General features: G+C 43.4%; 1 protein-coding gene across 3 annotated transcripts; it reads left to right on the top strand.

The window, feature by feature from the left end:
* Positions 1–208: 208 nt before the first annotated feature.
* LOC308580321 (uncharacterized protein) lies at positions 209–20,160 on the top strand. Of its 3 annotated transcripts, none has more exons than XM_081181675.1 (10): positions 209–448; positions 1,735–1,845; positions 3,273–3,335; positions 4,527–4,595; positions 6,110–6,235; positions 6,720–6,824; positions 8,325–8,450; positions 10,339–10,490; positions 11,914–12,023; positions 18,866–20,160. In XM_081181675.1, the coding sequence occupies exons 1-10, from the start codon at positions 364–366 to the stop codon at positions 18,993–18,995; spliced, it is 1,077 nt and encodes a 358-aa protein (XP_081037801.1). In that variant the 5' UTR covers positions 209–363; the 3' UTR covers positions 18,996–20,160. The 3 variants fall into 3 exon arrangements, with proteins under 3 accessions (XP_081037801.1, XP_081037802.1, XP_081037803.1); XM_081181676.1 differs by having other exon boundaries at positions 6,093–6,235; XM_081181677.1 differs by lacking the exons at positions 11,914–12,023; positions 18,866–20,160 and adding an exon at positions 11,605–11,723.
* The last annotated feature ends 1,556 nt before the right edge of the window (positions 20,161–21,716 follow it).

Below are 21,716 nucleotides of genomic sequence, written 5' to 3'. Positions count from 1 at the left end.
CACACCCACGACCTCATTGCAACTCCAGCACTTATTCAGTCTTATACATCTTAGCAAGCCTACTCAGAGCACAGACTCTCATAGCCCAAACTCCTAGCCTTACAAAATTGAATATGGGAAGTGGGATTAAATCTTGAGTCAGTCACATGTGCATTGAAACACCAACAGTTCCTCGGTATAAAAGACATCTGATTCAGCGTCTCTAGTACATGGAAGGTCATGCCACAACAAATCTATTACTCTTTTAAGGTGCCACAGAAATCTTTTTTCCTCCCATGTGTTTGCTGTAATTAAGACTACAGCGGCTGTCCCAGGGGAATTGGTATATAGGATATTGACAAAGGTTCCTGCGCAGCTGAAGAGATGAGAGCATCATCTAACAAATGGGACCCTCCAAGGCAAGAGGAATTGTCAATGGAGGAGCAGAACTATTTCCCTGGGAAGAGAGGTATGACAGATAAGCTGGGTGTGGAAGAAATGTTAAGGAGGTTGGCACTAAAATAATTAATTATGAAATAATAAATAATTGTTAAAATAATTAATTTAATTAATCAGTCATATAAAGGATTGATTCGCATTGATGTCATAGAGAAGGAAAAACATACACTGGTAACATTTTCCTGAGGGAAAAGCTAGATGTGCATTTAAATACATAACAGGCAGCCATACATCTGGCTTTTCCTTAACTAATTACAGGGGTAGAGCAGCCCAATTCTCACTGTGAAGACACCATGTGGGAACCTTTCAGAATGGAGATTCCACCACCCACATCCCAGTCAGCCAGCTAACAGTGTTAGGAGGGGAAATCCCCATTGATGTCAATGGAGATCTTTCTCCTAGGGGTTCTAGCTCCACCAGGGAGAGCAGGGAATGATCTCCATTCTGCTCTCACTGGGGAAGTGAAGAGATTTGCCTGTCTTTCCCATGCGCTGCCTTCACAGTGAGACTTGGGCCCCTCTGTCAATGCAATTAGTTAAGGAAAAACAAGGTACATAGTTGCCTGCTATGTATTTAGTTTTGCCCTCGTTTACTCTGCTTTTGGCTTTGGTGGCATAACAAAAGCAGCTTGGCCTGGGATACCAGTCCAGATCCACTAGTCAAGCATTCCAGGTCGCCCTCAAGCAACAAATTGCAATTTTGCTTCAAAGCCCAGGGTCCCTTCAGTGTTACTTTTGTCAGAATTTGGACATATCTCTTATTGCAGCTTGCCAGATACCTTTTGGGCATCCACATAATTTTACATTTGCTTTCTTTTCTCATTCTTCAAATGTAACATTTTCCATTCAGGATAGGGGTGAGGGCGATTCTTACGGATTTGAGATTTACAGTATGTTTTGGATTGTCACATCCTCCAGTTTTTGACAACAGTGTGCTAACTTTAAGGGGAGGAAGGACACTCTCTTCTTATTTGGACAACTGTGGGTTTAGTTACATCATATAAATAACTTTGACTACTAGAGGTTATGCAGTTATATGAACTCTATAGCAGTCAGTCAAAGTTAACTTTGGTTCTTCTGCCTAAACCAAGCATTTTCAACTGAGTAAGGTTCCCTTACTGGGGCATCCACACTACACTGGTAAACTGCAGTGGTGACATTGCCAACTTTGAAAGATGCTGATGTCTATTAAGCTACAATCCAAAACTGTCCTTTCTGCCTGCCCGCCTTCCTGCTTCCCTCAGCTTCCACTTCTTCTCCATTGCTGATTCTTATTTGTTTCCCTTATCTTTCACAGGTTTCCATAGCCCCCAGTTCATCCAAAGGAATCCTGTTATCATCTGCTGTGCCATATTGGGCATTGGCCTTGTGTGTTGCATAGCTCTTCTCTCTCGGAGCCTCAGAAATGGTAAGTCTTTCTGAAAGAAGAAATGTCATTCCTAAGAGAGGACACTAGCCTCCTCCTCCCTTGTTTTTCTAATAGAAGAAGTGCCGATGTTTTAACGATGCTGAATGTGAAGGTGGATTTTGATGATGGGTTATGGCACCTTAAAGACGAACACATTTATTATTGCATAGGTTTTATGGACTCCTGTCCCCTTCACCAGATGCGAGGTGCCACGCAAATCTTTTTGCTGTTGTTGTAATTGTGGTTTTTGCTGCGCAGACTAACACTTCTGGAAATGAATCATGGTTGTGACTATGGATCTATAGCGTGGAAGCAATTTCCATAGAATTAAGCCAGAGTAAAATGTGTGATTGTGTGTCCCTTTCCCTTAACACTACCTTCATAGAGATGAACCCATGAGGTCAGCTAAATTATTCTCCCGCACATCACTGCTGTTTATCAAGCGGGAGAGGGGTGATGTGCAGAGAGCTCACTGTGGTGCAGTGCAGTGGTGGAATGCCACCATGTGCTCAGCTTCCCACACTTCACCCCATGCCTTCTCTCTCTCCTTCCAGTAAGCAGCAGAGATACATGGTGTTTTGATGAAACTGGGACAGCAACTCAGCTCAGCCCAAGCTGTCCTGCCAGCCACTACTGCCTGATGTCATTGTAATATCAGGTGACTGACAGGTGGGTGGGTGAGATAATGATCTGGCCCACTGGCCAGAGGCAATTCCCCATGCCTGTTCTAATGAGAGGGTATGATTTTATCAGGGATCTCTAATCACATTGCTTCAAATGTTGTTGTAATATATCACCTTGTTTTCATCTGCTCTGTGCTCTTTGCTAGTTCTGCTAGTGCTGCTTGCTTGGGAAGTGCTGGACACTTAAGACCTTTTGTTTCTGTGCCACATGCTTATATTTCCAGTCCTTTCAAGTCAGATTTGTGCTTAATTTTTGTGAGTTTTGGTGCTGGTTGAACAGAACACAAGCCTAAAGGCGTTCTCTTCATATAGCTCCCTGTTTTGATATTTTGCAGGCTCCTTTCCTAGAGGCATCTCTACAATGTATTCTATTTTCATAATAAAGTTATTGCCCACAAATCCCCTTTCCCTCCCAAACCAACTTTAAAGATGCCTAGCACAAAAGCCCCTTGACCTATTTGTCTGAACTTTGGCTGGTTTCTTACCTAGGGGTACATCTCTTTCCCCCCCCACAAAAGCACTGAAGCAGACCAGAACCAGATTTGTAGTCAGTGCCTATACCTACTGTGTAATTAAAGTAGTATAACAAAACAACATATCTTTGTTGCCCTGGAAGAAATGTTTTGAACACTATGGAGATTATTATATGATTACTTTATAGCTGAATTTGAGTTCCTTACAGAATGTGTGTGTGCTCACAGGACAAAATATGTGACCAAACTGAAATATTATTCTTGTGTTTAGACTCAGCTATGTTCGAAGATAACAGCAGGAGGAACACTCAATGGTCACAGATGTTCACTTCTAGTAAGTTCTTCTGCTATTGTATCTTTTACACCCTAGTAAAGACGGAAATCCTTGGAACGAGTTCTAGTCCCCTTTTTATAGAACTCGTGAGGTGGCTTGCATTGTTAGATTTTATGGTTGATAGCACACATCTTGGTAATACTGAAAAATCAGAGGTGAGTATGGCACTGCGGGGAATTTTGTGGGAGGCTTCAAATATATGGGTCTTTTATTTGCATATGACTGTTTTTACAAAGGCAGATTTCAGCTGCAGAATAGCACGATCATGCTGATTCAAACTAGATTGGGGAAGTTTATACCAAAATAATCAGATTAAAGAGGCTTTATTCTGAATCATAAAACAGAATTTCCTGTGCTATCACAAAAGGCTATGGACAAAGTGCACTGAATTTCTCCTGGACAAGCCTCTTTAAAATAAATGTGGAATGTGCAACAGCACAACTACTGGTTTCATGTGGTGGCTAAGAGACTGAGCTACAAATCAGGAAGTCTCCAGTTTGAATGTTGCCTCTGTCATGAACTCACTAGGACTGCATACACACCATACATTTAAAAAAACCCCCCCAATACACTTGGGAACTGTAATACCTCCCCCGAGCTTCAATTATTTGGGGGAAATAAGGTGCTTTCAATGTATGGTCCATACGCAGCCTAGGAGGCCTTAGGGAAGCCAGTCTCTCTCAGCCTCAGACTCCTTATCTGCAACATTGGGGATAATAATATTGACTCCCTGTTATGTACTAAGCTTGGATCCTAGAAGAATAGGCAAGTAGGACCCTAGAACGCAACAACTGATTGGCCTGCAGTAAAAGACCAATCAGGCTCCAGGGGGGGAGCAGAATCAGCCGATCAGATGGGACTCATTGTGTAAATAATGTTTATAAAAGCCTGAGGTATGGGGGGGGGGGTTAATTCAATCACTGTTTTACAAGCTGCAATAAAGAGTATGAAATCACTACAGGACTCTGAGTATATTTCATTCCCCTTGCAGGATTGTTACAAGGGATGACAACTAGATGCACTTGAAGTACTTTGAACAGATGAACATGTTATACATGTGTTAATTAATTGTAACCAGTACTACTATACATTTGTGCTGCTCTCATTCTTTTCATTGGGGACGGACAGGAGAATTGGCCTGTGGAACGTGCCCTGTTTCATTCTAAATAACACCTCATTTGTTACCTGCAGTGTCAAAGGAAGTGTTTGGAATCAATACAAATATTATGTTGCTCCAAGAAGAATCCAAGAAATCTGCAGGTAAGAGGCAGTCCAGTGCCTCCAGGTGGTGCCTGGCTAAAAACAAACCAGGAGATATTCCAAAAAGAGATGCTGGGGTGATGGTGAGAACTTGGTGCCCTCAGAGGGACTATTGTTAACTGTAGTTGCAGTACTTGGAATAATCACACCCCTCTTTGTAAAAATGAGGAACAGCTGGTGGACCAGGATGCTTCAGGAATTATGCTGTTGGCCCAAGAAGACCTCAGCATGACTGTTGCCACTGCACACCTGAACACTCAACATTCCAGTCTTATACATGTCTGTTCAGTTGTAGACCCTGTTGAGTTCAGTGGGTCTTATCCCCAAGTAAGCGAAATATAGGATTGTGAGCCTTAGTGCAGCCGCTTCCAAACCTCTAGCCCTGAGTTAATTGTAAGATTTATTTAATTATTTCTCACATTCGTTAGTTGCTTTATCTTGCGCAAGGCAACCCAAAGCAACTTCCAACAACCAAAACAAACAAACAAACAAACAAACAAACAAACAAGCAAGCAAACAATGCAACTCCCCTCCCACATAGATACATTAAAACCAAGAGGAAAAAGAAATAAATCAAAAACATCCCAACTTCTTCTAAAAGGCCACAGATAGTTAAAGGCCAAAGGCCTGGTTATGGAGGAAAGTTTTTGACTGGCACCCAAAGATATATAATGATGGGGAGAGCATTCCACAAATTCCACAAATGGCGAGAATAACATAAACTTGTTCATTGCATCATGGTATGAGATTGCATATACAGTAGTACCTCGGGTTAATTTATGCTTCAGGTTACATACGCTTCAGGTTACAGACTCCGCTAACCCAGAAATAGTGCTTCAGGTTAAGAACTTTGCTTCAGGATGAGAACAGAAATTGTGCTCCGGCACGGCAGCAGTGGGAGGCCCCATTAGCTAATGTGGTGCTTCAGGTTAAGAACAGTTTCAGGTTAAGAACGGACCTCCGGAACGAATTAAGTACTTAACCCGAGGTACCACTGTATTGTCATTCCTGTCCTAGGATGAAGCTGGAGTATTTCACCTCGAAATGGCCTTGGGTAAACCAGTCATATGATAAAGCCTGTTGCCTTGCCCTTGTATCTGTATAAGTAAGCACACAGAACAGAGGATCATTTGGAATGTAGAAGACTAATATGTAGTAATTGTATGAAGAAAGAGAATCTGTAGTAGTATAGGGCTCCACTTCATTTGCTTGAACTAACTAAAAAAAATTGAGGTTAGTGTAGGGTATGGGGTATCCAGTTCTATAAAACAGGGATAGCCCATGTGGTACCTTTGAGATGTTGTTGGACTACAGCTCCCATCACCCTGGCAAATGGCTGTTGAAGTTGGTAATCCAACATGGAGGGCACTATGTACAAGCCTTAAATATGAGCAAAGGTGTCAGCATGCATGAAGGAAAGAGGGCAATATGTCAGGCCAGCTGCTGGGAAGGATATCCTGAGGTGTCACTATGAAATTCAGCTGCTAATTCTTTTAGCATTTTCTGTTCCTTAGTTGCTGTATTGGAAAGCAGGAATTCAGTGCCCTCTGTACTAGAAGAACTGGCTGAGCTGAAAAATAAGACTGGACAAATTGCCCAAGATGTAGCACAAGTGATGGGAGAGTTATACAACGTTACAGGTGAGGAGCATCATGCAATGATACTGTTAATGGTCTTGTGCTATTGTTAGGCACTCCTACTTCCCCAAATAGTGAGAAGCCCCAGGGCAACTCTATCTCGGATTGTCTTGCTTTTTGAGGACAGATAATTTTAAACTTTTGCCATTTTGGGGGTAGAATTATGGGTTTATTTACAAATATACAAGCAGAGCATAGGTGGAGACTAGGGTGGAATCTACACACATATGAAAAACGCTGTGAAGATGCTTAAAAAAAGGTTTTGAAAAAATATATTGAATTTGCCATGGCTCACCATCACCATCTAGTGTCACATTTGTATATTGCAATTTACATAACACTTAAAATGTTTTATTTGCAGCTGTATAGCCGAGTTCAAAGTCACATATGTAACACTCCTAAGCAGGGCAGGAGACCTGCTGTCTCCACATCAAATCCTCAGAGAAAGAAACTGACTCTAATTTGTTCGGCATTTTCTGTTCCTTAGTTGCTGTAATGGGAAACCAGAATTCCGTGCCCTCTGTGCTAGAAGAGCTGGTTGAGTTGGAAAGGGAAAATGGCAGAATTGCCAAAGATGTAGCACAAGGAATAGGTAAGTTGCACACTTGCACATGTGAGAGGCATCATACACTGATATTGTTCAAGTGCATATGATATGATCAGAAGATACATAGCCAGCAAATGTTGTAGGAGACTATAGGTATAGGGTGCTTAGGTGAAAATGGGGAAAGTGCTCCTACACATTTAAGAGTAGTGTAGAAGACGTCCAGAGGGTGGCAACACGAGAACGGGCCTTTTTTTCAGTGGGTCCCCGCTTGTGGTATGCTCTCCCCAGAAAGGTTCGCCTGGTGCCTTCATTGTATACCTTTAGGTGCCAGGCAAAATCATTCCTCTTTAATCAGGCCTTTGGTTGATTGTCATCCAATGTCCTTTTAAAATGTGGGGGGTTTTTTTGGGAGGGGCTTATTCGGTTGTTTCTGGTTTTATTTTGATTATGTATTCTGTGTTTTTATATTGTGATTTTATCCTATGAACCACCCTGAGACCTGCAGGGGTAGGGCGGTATATAAATTGAATAAATAGAAATAAAAATAAATAAAATTTCAGTAAGGGGTACCTTGTCATCTTCCTTCTTATACAACTATCAAAGATGCATGAGACCTGTCCTCTTTCTCTCCTGGCCATCTTATATGGGCATTATGTGATCTTGTAGACCTCATCATCTTGCTCAGTATTTCTCCAGGAGGAGGAAGGAATATAATGTAAGTCCTAATAATAGTATTTATGGTTTTCTGTAAGCTCCTTAGAACACTGAGTGATGGAAAGCTGGGATAAAAATGCCAACAATATTACTACTGTACTTGGAAATAAGCTGCCTTTAGCACAGTGAGACTAACACCTGAGTAAACATGTACCAGATAGCCATTCTATACCCACTTCCCTTGGCTGAGTCTTGCTGAACTCAGTAGACTTCCTTCTTATAAGACATTGGATTTCACCATAAAGTACTCTGTAGAAGTCATCAAATGTTAGCACACCATTATCTGTTTTTTTTATTTCTTTATTTATCTGTGGTTTGGCTGTTCTTCAATGGTTCCTTTAGTATTTTTCCTTTGTGTTTTATTCCTTTATTGTTGTTTTCGTTGCACTATAAGTCATTATTGGGAGAATCGTGGAAGGATGAGATATAAATTCCAAAAACGATCAGGTAAAAGATGTACGAGGTAAAAACATCAGCTTGTGACTGTTGTGGAGTGTGTACGAATTTGTTAATGGTGTATGTTTCTTATGCTTATGTTTCTAAATGTGTTGGAAGTCACTTGAAGACTAACAAGTTCAGTTATAACAATAATTGCAGGACTGCGAGACTCGTGTTGACGTGCCTGAACAAATGGAAAAAAATATAGTGCATATAGTGTAAATATAGGCATAGGGGTAACCAATATTGAATTATAATGTATATACGTGCCCTAAATATGAAAAATATCAATGAAGGAAGGGAGGCACCTGTCTGTTAGCTTCTTGGAAGGATATCCTGAGAGACCCCAGTGAAATGCACCTGCTGATTCTGTTACCTTTTTTTGTTCCTTAGCTGAGTTGAAAGCAGAAGGAAAATTGACTCCCTCTGTGCTGGACGAAGTGACTGAGTTGAAAAGGCTGACTGGCAGAATGGCCAAAGATGTGATACAGTTGCTGGAAGAGTATCGTAGCTTCACAGGTGAGACCATTCAAATACCTATGATAGGATCAGAAAATCTAGTAGCTTCTCGGTAGAACAGCACAGGAAGGAGACAGCAGCGGCCAGCTAGCCAGATAATCTGCTGCCACTGCTGCCACCATTTGTGGTTGAAGAGCAGACCCAGGTAAGGTGGCGGGGGCCACAGATTCCCTGACTGCCATTTCTCGCATCCTTGCCATGGTGCTCCCCCACTGGGCTGTTTATTGTTTATTTTACTAGCATGTCGCGACACACTGTTTGGAAAGCTCTGGTCTAAGGCAATAGTTGGAGGGAATTTTTTTGGGGTGACATTTAGGGCCTGAGGTGAGTTGGTAAGGAGGCGTGGGGTATTGGTGAGGGGATAGACACAGTTGGTGAGCAAAGGAGTTAGTGTGGGGAGGTGGGTTTGGTGAGGGCTTTTTATATGCAAAGTCTAGGCGTGGGGAGTTTGGGGAGATGGTAGGTGGGGCTGGTGAGTGAAGCAAGTGAGGGGCACAGACTCAACTACTATAAAAAGTTCTAAAATGCTACAGCAAAGATGATTTTCTTGGTGATTTGATTGGATTATGTTTCTCCTCTCTCTCTCTTTCCCCCCTGTCTTTATATTTATTAAAGTTTCAAAGAAAAGATTACATAAATAAAAAGAGAAAAAGAAAAAAGAAATAAATAAAAAAATACAAAATACAGAAAAAAGATAATAAACATTTAAAAAACACATCAATCTTTCCGTACCTTACATTTCATTTCCTTGCTTCCCTGACCTCCTCACACCTCCCTTTTTTGTATTCCAGTTCTATTAATTAATTCAGCAATTCCTTTCCCTCTTTGTTTTTATCTTAATCCTTTAACTTAATAAATTATGACTTTGGATTTTCACCTGTTAACAATCCATTTTTACATACACCTTAATAACATTGCTGCTAAAACCACTTAACTTCATTCAGACATCATTCTAACATTCATTAATTTTGCAATATTACTGTAAATAGTCTTTAAATTTCTTCCAATCTTCTTCCACCGACTCTATGTTTCTCCTCTCTCGCAGTCACTTCATTGGCTGTCTGTTAACTCTAGAATACTTGATAAGCTTCTCGTTTTTACTTTTAAAGCTCTTTGTGGTCAACCTCTTTCCCATCTCTTGGCCTCAGTGCTCCTCTATGGACCTAGTTGCATTGGGGGAGGAAGGGGATGCGGTGGGTGCAGTCTGCCCTGGGTGTCATCCCTGTGTGTGTGTGGGGTGACATTGCTAGCCCCGCTCCTGGGTGCACAGCACGTGTGCCATAGCTGCAAACGTTTACCTTTTTTTAAAGGGAAATTCTGAATAGGATTTCCCTTTAAAAAAAGGGAAAAGTTGACAGCTATGATGTGCGCCACTCCAGGTGCTGGAGCAGCTAGCTTCGCCTTTGCCTAGTTGCTCACTTCGTTCTTTTGATTCCATGCTTCTTACTCATCCAAGGGTTCCTTGCTCTTTGTTGAGTCTTTGTCCTTTTTCTCTTGCTGCTTGGAAAAATATTTTGGAACATTTGTGGGCTGCCCTCTCAGTTTGTATGTTTAAATCTCTTTTAAAATCTTTTTTCCCCTGAGGCCTTTGGGTTTGGCTAGTTAGTTTTATTATACCCAATGTGATGGCTTGTGAATTATGCATTTTAATCCATTGATTTTTTTTTATTGTACTGTATTGTTTATTTGTTGTTTTGGATTGTGCACCCTTTGGGGTAGAATTTTTTATTTTAAATCTGTACAGAGCCATGTACGTTGATGGCACTATATGAATCAATAACAACAGCAAGATGAAGGTGAAGAAAGGAAAATCAACTCACTTCCAACGATTCTCTACTGTGTGAGCGATCCAGCACTGTTTCTTACTTGAATACTTTTACTCTTCCAGAGGAGTTGTGCACTGGCTGCCCAGAGAACTGGGTGCAATTTGAAAAACATTGCTACTTCTTTTCAACATCAAAAAGACCGTGGTTGGCTGCCAAGCAGTCTTGTGTGAAAGAAGGAGCTCACTTGGTGGTTATTAACATCCAGGCGGAACAGGTGAGTGTTCTGCTTTCCTTGTCTACTTTTACTGAGACAAGTGGGAACCATGGTTCATGTATTCGCTAGCTCAGTCAGGGGCAGCCTGAGACATGTTGCTGCTGTAGACAAAATGCCTCCCTCACCCCCTTGCAGATCTAGGCCTCCTCCCTGCTCACACTTCCATGCTGGTGCTGCTGCCAGCCTTCCCAATGCTATTGCACCCTTGCCTGCAGCTCCCCCTGCGCTGCCGTCACGATGTAGCAGTGAGGGTGAGGGCACTGTGGTGGCAGTGGTGATGGTGTGGGCCAGGCTTCCTCAACCTCGGCCCTCCATATGTTTTTGGCCTACAACTCCTATGATCCCTAGCTAGGAGGACCAGTGGTCAGGGATGATGGGAATTGTAGTCTCAAAACATCTGGAGGGCCGAGTTTGAGGAAGCCTGGTGTGGGCAAAGCTGTGCCAGTGGTAGCAGAAGAAGAAGAAGAGTTTGGATTTGATATCCTGCTTTATCACTACCCGAAGGAGTCTCAAAGCAGCTAACATTCTCCTTTCCCTTCCTCCCCCACAACAAACACTCTGTGAGGTGAGTGGGGCTGAGAGACTTCAAAGAAGTGTGACTGGCCCAAGATCACCCAGCAGCTACATGTGGAGGAGTGGAGATGCGAACCCGGTTCCCCAGATTATGAGTCCACCGCTCTTAACCACTACACTCACACTCCCTCACACTAGCAGCGATGCAGTGGGGCTGGCAGTGGCGCACTAGTGGAGGCAGGGCTGGGTTGGAGGTCGGATCAGCCACCTGAGGCAAATTGCTTTCCTCTGCTTCATGCAAGCGCCAGCCTTGAGCCCAGTCATTCTACATGGACCTGCAGTTTAACATAAGTGCTTTGGTCTTTGTACTGCAAATTGTCTCTTCCATCTCATAGATTTGGTTTTGTTCAGCTGTGGCCTTCCACAGTTTGTTAGGACTCCAGCTCCCATCATCCACTGAGCTAGCGGGAGTTGGAGTTCAACCACATCTGAAGGACTGCAGGTTCCCCACTTGTGCTCTAATATGTCACTGTGCTGCATGATGGGAATTACTATTCCAGCCTTATTCTCTGCAAGCTTTTCCCCTTGGTTCCTTATGTAGCCCACCCATAAATCAAAGTAGCACATGCCTGAAGACAAGGAAAACAGCATGAGCAGGATTCAGCTAATGCATTCTGCCAGTGAGAGCGTTGTGCAAGGACTTCCACATGCACAGCAGGACTGTCCCCCCCCTCCTCCCCTTGTGCCTCCCAAAATTGGTTCAGGAGGGTCAGGGGAATCCTTGGAACAGCACACAGTGGCAGAGATCATTCCATTGGACAAGTAAAAATGCTTACCCTAAATTACAACTTTGAATTCCTCTCCATAGACATAAACAACTGGACATAATCTTCTCTATTTCCCCATGTAGAGTTTTCTGGTAAAACAACTTGCTGGTCAGCAGGTGTTTTGGATTGGCCTGAGTGATACCGTCAAGGAAGGGGAGTGGCGCTGGGTGGATGGCACTCCCTTGTCTATCTCGTAAGTAATTCCCCATTAAGTTCTGTAATGGTTCTAGGGGTTGCTTGTGTGTAAATCAACGCCACTCTTGGCTGGTTGCCTGAATGAACCCTTTCTGTCTGGACAGCCACGCACCCGTGGCTGTCTCAATCGCTGGCAGAATCCATTAGTGGGCGTTTCTTGAACTTCTTCCAGCAAAGAAGCTCTTTGACGCTTAGTCTCCTCCTAGCCTCCCTGCGCGGAAGCCTTCTGCGCAGGGAGGGTGTGGGCATCGGAGGACCCATGCTCTCCCCACTGGTTCCCGGCGAAGAGTCTTGGAGCCACCTCGCCGATTCCCCCATCTGCCCCCCTTCTCCACTGGTGTTACACCGATTTCCTTCCCCAGAAGATGTGCTGCTTCTCTCCCTCCTGGGACGCTCTCCGGAATCCCTCTGGAGCCCTCCCTCTCCCTCTGGCTCCGATGGCAGTTCCCTGACAAGTTCTTTTTAACAGAAATGGGAGTCAGGGCCCATTTATATTGGGAGAGTTTGCACTGAAGAACTGCAGAGATTTTCAGAATATCTTGGGAGCATGAAGGTTCCTTGATCTCGGGGCTGAAGCAATTTCCTCATGCATCTAGTAAGGTGTCACAGTTACAAAAGTCCATGCCATAACAAAGCCACCATGGCTTCTCAAGATAATGTGGGCTGGAGGGGCCAAATCAATTGCACAAGAGGACCAACTTTACCACCTCTCTGTTGCCCATGGCTGCTCACTGAGAGTGATGATTTCCATCTGAATTCAGTGCCAACCCATCAATTCTATCTCAGTTACATATTTAAAAACAGAAAGAAGTTAGAACATGTAATAACAGATCTGTAAAATTACCACTTCAAAATATTTATTGAATTAAAACTAAAAGGCATGGCATATATAATTTATTATATTTATTAAATGTATAGCCCACCCTTCCTCCCAGAGGAGCCCAGGGCAGCAAACAACAAGTGTCACAGCAGCTTAAAAACATATGTAAAAAAAACCCTGCAGATGCAGACTGGGAAAGATCTGAAAGGATTGCTGAAAAAAGGAGGTCTTCAGTAGGTCCCAGAAAGACAATAGAAATGGCACCTGTCTAATATTTAAGGGGAGGGAATTTGCTTTGCATTGACTTACGGAATCAGGTGCTCTCCACTTCCTCTTAAGGAGGGTTCAGCATTCACCCATGGATGCTACTTTGGCATATAGCAGGACATAATTCTTAGTAGCTGCGGATAGTCATTAGCCCGTTTGCCCCACAAAACATATCAACCTCCCAGCCCCAAGGCTGAGCCAGCAATTTGTGTGGAATGTGGTAAGGGATGCTGTGGGCGAAGTGGGGAACCCATAAAATTGGGAACCCTATGTAGCTTCTAAGGGACGCGGGTGGTGCTGTGGTCTAAAACACTGAGCCTAGGGCTTGCCGATTGGAAGGTTGGTGGTTCGAATCCCCGCAATGGGGTGAGCTCCCGTTGTTCAGTTCCAGCTCTTGCCAACCTAGCAGTTCGAAAGCACGTCAAAGTGCAAGTAGATAAATAGGTACTGCTCCGGCGGGAAGGTAAACGGCGTTTCCGTGTGCTGCTTTGGTTTCGCCAGAAGCGGCTTAGTCATGCTGGCCACATGACCCGGAAAAACTGTCTGCGGACAAACGTTGACTCCCTCGGCCAGTAAAGCGTGATGAGCGCTGCAACCCCAGAGTCGTTCGCGACTGGACTTAACTGTCAGGGGTCCTTTACCTTTATGTAGCTTCTAAGCCTTTTGTGCAACATTCCTAATCTAGACTGAAGTTACAAAAGGCAAATATTGGGATGTAGGTCATACTTCAGTGTTATATTTTTTTATTAGGGCTCAGCAGATCTGAGAATGGGTGCACCACAAAAAAAGATTCCGTCTTTGTCAGCTCTTGCATCTCTTTGCTGAATGGGCTGCTTAATGTAGAAACTACTTCTGAGGAAGAATGATAGCTCAAAATCTGTGAGGCATTACCCTTTTTTACTTTATGTCAGGGAAGTGCAGCCATTCAGCTTCTCCCTAGAGTGCTTGGGACTCTCCAAGCCACACTCTGCTCCTTGGCCACACACCCTCTCCCCAGGCCAAATCCCTCAACAGTCCTTTTTGTACACAAACACTCCACTTGAGTTCTTTTGTTTGGCTGGAACGTGTCCTTGGACTTCGATCATGCTTTCTTCTTGCCTTCATGGGGGATAGAGAATGGGGTGTGTGAGAGGTGTAAAACTAGCTTATACAGTGGTACCTCTGGTTAAGAACTTAATTCGTTCCGGAGGTCCGTTCTTAACCTGAAACTGTTCTTAACCTGAGGTACCACTTTAGGTAATGGGGCCTCCAGCTGCTGCCATGCCGCCGGAGCACAATTTCTGTTCTCATCCTGAAGCAAAGTTCTTAACCTGAGGTACTATTTCTGGGTTAGCGGAGTGTGTAACCTGAAGCATCTGTAACCTGAGGTACGACTGTATACAAAGATAAAATTTACATTTGTTGCTCTGCCCACTTTTATTTATTTATTGCATTTACTGTATATCCCACCTCTTTCTCCAATGAGCTCAAGGTGATCTACATGGGTCCCCCCCCTTCCTCATGTACTCCCCACAAGAATCCTGTGAAGTAAGTTAGGTTGAGAGGCCGTGGCTGGCCCAAGGTCACTTATTGAGCTTCATGGCTGAGTGGGGATTTGAACTCAAGTCTCCTGGGTCCAGCACTCTAACCACTACACACTAGCTCTCACTTTTGCTTCTGTGCCCCTCCCTGGCAAATGGCCCCTGGAAGGGAAGGTGGCCTAGAAGGAAATATGGCCCTGGGCCTGAAAGAGGTTCACCACCCCTTCCGTATTTTGTTTATTGAATTTATATCCTGCCTTTCCACTCCAAGGAGCCCAGAGCAGCAAACAGATATATAATTTAAGAACAAAAAGAAGCAGCAAAAACACTTAAAATTTTCTTTTAAAAATGTATGCAAAAAGGCAATTGCTGCATTGGCTGGAAGTGTACTACTAAGCAGAGACCAAAGGTAATTTATGATAGGGAAGTGAGCTGTTGCCTAGGGATTTCTGAAGCCTACCACTAGGGCAACAGGAGCTCAAACACAACAAGCAACAGACCCTCATGATAGTAAATTATGTTGTTGATTATGTATGTAAGCTTGAATGCTTTTTAATAGCACATAAAGAGCACATTCAATAAAAGAGAAACTGGGAAGCATTAAAAAGCTTCTAAACTCAGCTGCCATATAGCGCTTTATAGAAGAAGGCGATATCTATATTTAAGGGCTTCATTAAGTGAGAGGTTCTCACCCATAGCTTGTAAAAGTTCATCCCTCCCCATAGAGTACAACAAGTTATGAAAGGCCTCCCTTTTACTGCACTGCTAAGAGCTTTCCCCACTGAGTAGGTAATAAAAGCTACTGGTCCCAACCCACTAGTTGAAAACCAGTGATTTAGAAGACAAGTGTTTGCCATTACCTGGTTGACAGAAAGACCTGCACCAGATAATATACTGAAGGCAGTGCATTGTAGGGATGGGGATGAAATTTGATTCAGGTCTCATCTGAAGCCAAATCTATTAAATCTGCACTTTCTGAAACAGTAAGTGAGCCAGAACACATCTATCCTTCAAAATTCACACTTAGCCAGATTTTGATATGCAGTTTGGCAACCAATCTTTCCCAAAAGGTATATATTAGGGGACTGTGTGCATAAAAATGAATATTGTGGTGAAAATAACACACAACAGTGCAGTATATTAGAGGAAGCTGCTTGCAAAAATATGTATAAAACTGGATATAAAATATGCTTATTAGGAGAAATATGCATTAATATGTTGATGAATTTTCATGAGGATTTCAAATTGCTGCAAAATGTGGAGAGCTGAATTTAAGGTCAGAAAAAAATGAGAAACTGAGAGAACAGGGATAGCTCAGTCAGTAAGAGCATGAGATTTCCATAGCGCTCCAACAAATTATTTCAAAACTCTGTGAATCTCTTCCAGTCTTTCTGAACCCTCTGGAGTACAAATTGGACAAAAAGTATAAAATATAATGTTTCCTTACCCCAAACCCTAAAAAAGACCTGCAGGGAATTTTGCAAAGACTTTGGTTGGGGATTATTGTCTACAAAAATGCAGAGATGACATATTTCCTGGGGTGTTATCACAAAATTTTCTAAGTACTTCCCTCTTGCCTCCCTTTCACTTTGCTTGGGAAATAACCAATCTTTTATTAAGAAAGAACTGTCTTTTGTTTAACTTCCCTTCTCTGCTGTCTTTTACATTTCCTTCCTTGGGTTCTTGGAGTCTAAATTAAATAAACATGTCCATATAGCTGTATCAGACCCATGGGATACGTTCCATGACTGCCCTGTCTTTTTGAGAACTTTGGGCTCAGGAGCTGACATTTTGCAATTATCCTTTTGAAAGGTCATGTCATCTATACCTGAAAACTGCAACTTGTGGAAATTCTATGGAGAGCCAGAACGCTTTTTCTTCCCTTTCTGGTGCAATTAAAATGTTGGCCCCCTCCCCTTGTGACTTATAACGTGGCCTGCAGAATGATGATAGCAGATTACATTATCAGGAGCAACAGTTTTCTTGTTTTCCTTCTAAAAGCCTGAAATATCTTTACTTCCCTCCTTCCTTAGACAACGTCCTGTGCCTCCAAATGCACAGACAAAGATGAGAAGCCAGGCTAGGCAGGGCTGTGGAACCTGTGGCCCAGCAGATGTTGGACTACAACTTCCACTATCATTGACCATTAGCCATGCTGGTTGGGGCTGATGGGAGTTGGGTCCAGCAATACATGGAGGGCCATAGGTAGGGTAGGTTCCTTTACAGAGGACAGTCCCCTTTTTGAATAGCTGTCTGGTCCGTGTTAAGAGACTTAAGAAGGGAGAGCAAAGGAGGGCCATCAACAAAGTGGCCCATCAACAGTTAGCTCCTGGACGACAAACTCAGCACACACACAGGTCACTTGGCTATAGCCTTTCCTGCTAAGGTGAACTTGATTGTAAAGGTAAAGGGACCCCTGACCATGAGGTCCAGTCGTGGACGACTCGGGGGTTGCGGCGTTCATCTCGCTTTACTGGCCGAGGGAGCCGGCATACAGCTTCCAGGTCATGTGGCCAGCATGACTAAGCCGCTTCTGGCGAACTAGAGCAGCACACGGAAACACCATTTACCTTCCCACTTAGTGCTTTTGAACTGCTAGGTTGGCATTAGTAGGCACCAAGGAATGGGAGCTCACCCCGTTGCAGGGATTCGAACGACCGACCTTCTGATCGGCAAGCCCTAGGCTCTGTGGTTTAACCCACAGCGCCACCCGTGTCCCTCGAACTTGATTGTACTTCTGCTTAAATTATAGCACTTTTCCTAAATTTGTATGTGTATGTATGAATTAGAAATTTTTATTTCGTCCTATCTTTTGGTAATGCATTTCCAATGTGGGGGACACATGGTGATGTGCAAGTGGTCATCCTATCCCCAAGGGTCTGCATTTCTAGACTAAACCCAGGGCTTTTTTTTTCAGCTATAACTCTCTGGAACTCAGTTCCAGCACTTATCAGGTGGGTGCCATTGCTATTATATGTGAACACGGCAGGCATTCATTGTGACACCTCTTTTTCCAGAAAAACAGCACTGAAATTATTTGAGGATTCGGAGAGTAGAAGAAAGAGAACTGTGGGCGGGGTCATGTATAAGTTTATATGATCATGAATGGTGTGGAGAAAATAGACAAGGGCATTCCCCCCACTTCCTCTGAAGACTAGAAATCTGTGACACCTAATGACATTGATGGGCAGCAGACTCATGGCATACAAGAGAGAGCAATTCTTCCCACAATGCACAATTAACTTCTGGGACTTGTTTTCACAGGTTTTCACATGTGTGCTGCTAGAATATATACATATGTGCTCACTGTGTGTGTTTTCTTAATGGTCTCAAGTATCAGGAAACATCAGTTTGGCACCAACTTTGAGGTTTCAGATTCCAAGTTTCATTTCACATAATTTAATGCTAAGGATCCAAACGTCCACCAAAATCAGCCTTTGGTCTCCAACAATGGCCCATCAGATGCTTCTCAAAGCTCACAAGCAGAGCATTCTGGTGATAGCCATTTAACTAGTTTGTTTCCAGCATCTGGAAGGCAGGGTTACATGGAGGTTTTATTCTTAGCTATTATGAGAGTCTTTCTCCTTTAAAAATATATTTTTTTAAAGCCACCTGAAAATTAGGTTCTTAATTTGCCACAGTGGGTGAAAAGGTGGTGACCAAACAACTCAAGAGGCTAATATCCATTGGAAAGATCTACAACATTATGAATACAGTGGTACCTCGGGTTACATACGCTTCAGGTTACAGACTCCGATAACCCAGAAATATTACCTCAGGTTAAGAACTTTGCTTCAGGATAAGAACAGAAATCGTGCGGCGGTGGCGCAGTGGCAGCAGGAGGCCCCATTAGCTAAAGTGGTGCTTCAGGGTAAGAACAGTTTCAGGTTAAGAACAGACCTCTGGAACAAATTAAGTACTTAACCTGAAGTACCACTGTACATCGACAGAAGTCCAGTAAATGCATTTCCGTATATGAAAGTGATGAACATAATACCAACAAGACAATAAATACTGTGCATACAATAATCTTGGGGAAGAGGGAAATAAGGAAGATCCCTGTTGCTGGCCGTGATGCGACTTGATGACATTCCGTTGCTCTCACATGGGATTCCATGGGGAAATATGGCTGCCCCTAGTGTTTACGGCATATAGGATATTTATTAATCTGTGGGGGTTTTTTTAATCCCCTTCTCTTGCTCTTTAACTTCACCTGTTCACTGCCACCACCAGCTTCTGGGGGCCTGGAGAACCCAATAATGCGTTGCAGGGTGAGGACTGCGCTACCCTCCTTTTCAACGGGAAATGGAACGATGCTGCATGCCATGGAAATGAATACTGGATCTGTGAACAGAAATGCTAGTCAAGCTCCTCCTCTCTACACTGCAACGCTACTCAAGCCTGGGAAAACTTTCACCTTTAAAATATCCTGGGTCCCTTTGCAGTCATCTCATCGCAGGCATGCACACATCGCTTCCGAAAGAGGCTTATTTTAGCCGAGCACCACTGAGCAGACCTCCTCATCTGTTTCCACCCTCTGATTTTAGGGACCCTCCTCTTGAATGCTTGACTGCAACTTTTGCTTCTTGCTCAGGGTTAACAAACATCCCGTTTCTCTTTGAATCATGTTGAACCAACCTTATGCAAATTGACTCATTGTGTCTTCTGAAGCATGGAAGCCCAAAGGCTCCTGTTTCCACTTTGCTTTAGTTGCATCTGTTGCTAAAGTTGCTGCTGTGTGTTGACAGAATGGGTGTGTTATGTACTTGCCCAGATCCGCATGCCTATTTGGGTGCACGTGCTACTTAATGTGAATCTTCCAGTGTATGTGGCTGAGTGAATCTGTGTCTGTGTGTGAGCATCGGCTCCTAATTCGATACTGTGCATAAGCACATGTGCTGATAAGGAAGGATTACCAGCTTAATAATGCATACATGTGAGACACATGGGGCCTCCTTTTCATCCTTTGCCACAAATATAAGGGAGAAAACAATACTTCCGGCTGCAAAACCACAGAAAGACCTTAAGAGCAGCGGAAAGTGCTTCTGCAGCACAAGCCTGCACAGGGTATGTGGCAGTCAATATCTCATTCACCAAAGGACTATTATTGACCATTGCTTACCCACAACATTTGCAAATTAAATACTGTGGCCCCAGCATGGGCATGGCCTGCACCTGTTACCAACAGCCAAGCTCAAGAAGAGTAGTAAAAGTGTTTTTCTGTGCTGAATCATTGTTTGCTATGTTAGCAAAATAGGTGTGTGTGTGTTGGTAAAAAGCAACTAACTGAGAGTTAGGGAATCACTCCAAGAATGAACCATCACAGGTTTATCGGTGGAAAATTAACATTGCATCAAATTGTGACTGTTTAGTTAACAGTACCGTCTGGTGGAAGTTATATGAACCCATGGCTTCCCCAAAAATATTTTAAATTCCTAAGCATAAGTGCTTTTCTGTTACAATTGCTTTGCGGTACTTTCTATTACTGCCTGCCAGCAATGATTCTAATAAAAAAATCTACCAATCCATATGAGCCTTATTCATGCAAGAAGGGTCTCAAGCCAATATCAGATTTTGTTCGCCACTTAGAGATTTTAAAAAATATATTAAGCAGTATAGAAATTAAACAATCAATCACTTTATAATCATTCAAATATAAGGTCTGTGAACCACTGAAATTTATCCAGGGTAGCATGGATCAGACCAATGCCTTGAAGCATCAAGTGCAAGGTGAAATCAAAAGCATCTGCAAGGCCATGGTTGTAACAAGGGAATTCAATGCAGCACTATGGCAATTGTTCCGCCAGTGTAAGCTGCTCAGCTTGCCAGATGGAAGAGTCTCCTCTCTCCTCCCCTGTGGGCTGTTCTGCGTTTCCTGCTCCACAGTCTATTTGGGGGGATGTAGAGGGAGGAGACATCCTTGCATAGGCTTCCACTAGCAGGACTAGGAAGTTGATCCCACCCAAGATAATGAGGCACAGGGAATTTTTGAGCTCTCTGGTGACAAAGAAGAGCATGGATTGCATCTAACAAAGTCATTGCTACTCTCCCTCTCCTACCCCTGTACACCCTGCTCTCTCCCTCCTCAAGCAGATTTGGGGTGGGGAAGGGAAGGGAAGGGAAGGGAAGGGGAAGTTCCCATTGTATAATTAGGAGGCATTCTGCTCATACAGTGGCTGTTGGATTAAATCCCATGTTCCAATCCCACAGAGTTATGGAGGGAGATGTTGAAAACCAAGAGGTAGTGTGTGCTGAAGCATGGGATCTCATATATTTGTCCACAAGCAACTTCTGATGCCATGGTAGACCTCTTTTCCCTTGCCCAGTACAAATCAGAGAGTAGAGATAGATTTGCCTGACTTACATGGAAGAAGAGTAGAGACTACTTTTTGGGAAGCACTCAAGGTGGCTTCCAACAGATCAGATAAATCGTTTTTTCAAAACCAGAATCTGTATAAGGTACAAACCAAACAACATATGAAGAAGGCAATCATCAAATCAAACTACCATTGTTGAGCAGAAGACGGAGGGAAACCGTAATGGGGTAGCATTTATTGCCTTTGCTCTGGAACAGCCGCACACTTCCAGTTAGAAACCAATGTGAGTTTTCTGGCAGGGTTTTGGGACTGGGGCTTCATTTTAATATCCTATCTTTCCTCAAAGGCACTCAAGCATGGGTGTAGCCACGATTTGGGGGGGGGGGCAGGACCGACTTGATTGGTCAGTAAGTTAAGTATTTCTATTGTTTTATTTGATCTGGGGGTGGCAGCTGCCCCCCCCCTGGCTACACCCATGCACCCAAGGTTCTCTCCACTACCCCCTATTTTATCCTCACGGCAACCTCCATCTAGGCAAGCAAGATGTATTATCACTGTTCAAGGCACATTCCAGCCAGCTAAAATAATTGAGGGTGATGGTGGGGGGAGCCATGACCTGACTAGAGTCCCATAGGCTGGATAAGGAGATTTGGAGGGTTATATTCAGCATCTGGGCCTGAGGTTCCTCAACCCTAAATTAGACTGCTGACACACTATACCTTTGAAGAACATTCAAAGCACCTTTCCCCCTCAAAGAATTCTGGCCA

This window comes from Podarcis bocagei (genome assembly GCF_964188305.1).
Source record: "Podarcis bocagei genome assembly, chromosome: 2".
NCBI lineage: Eukaryota > Metazoa > Chordata > Lepidosauria > Squamata > Lacertidae > Podarcis > Podarcis bocagei.
Note: the sequence above shows the minus strand (reverse complement) of the source record. Positions and strands in the feature narration are given on the sequence as shown.

Coding starts and splice junctions, on each gene's coding strand:
- LOC308580321 (XM_081181675.1), top strand. CDS start 364: ATGAGAGCATCATCTAACAAATGGGACCCTCCAAGGCAAGAGGAATTG. Junction 1,846..3,272: donor CTCTCGGAGCCTCAGAAATG/GTAAGTCTTTCT, acceptor TCTTGTGTTTAG/ACTCAGCTATGTTCGAAGAT. Junction 6,236..6,719: donor AGAGTTATACAACGTTACAG/GTGAGGAGCATC, acceptor TCTGTTCCTTAG/TTGCTGTAATGGGAAACCAG.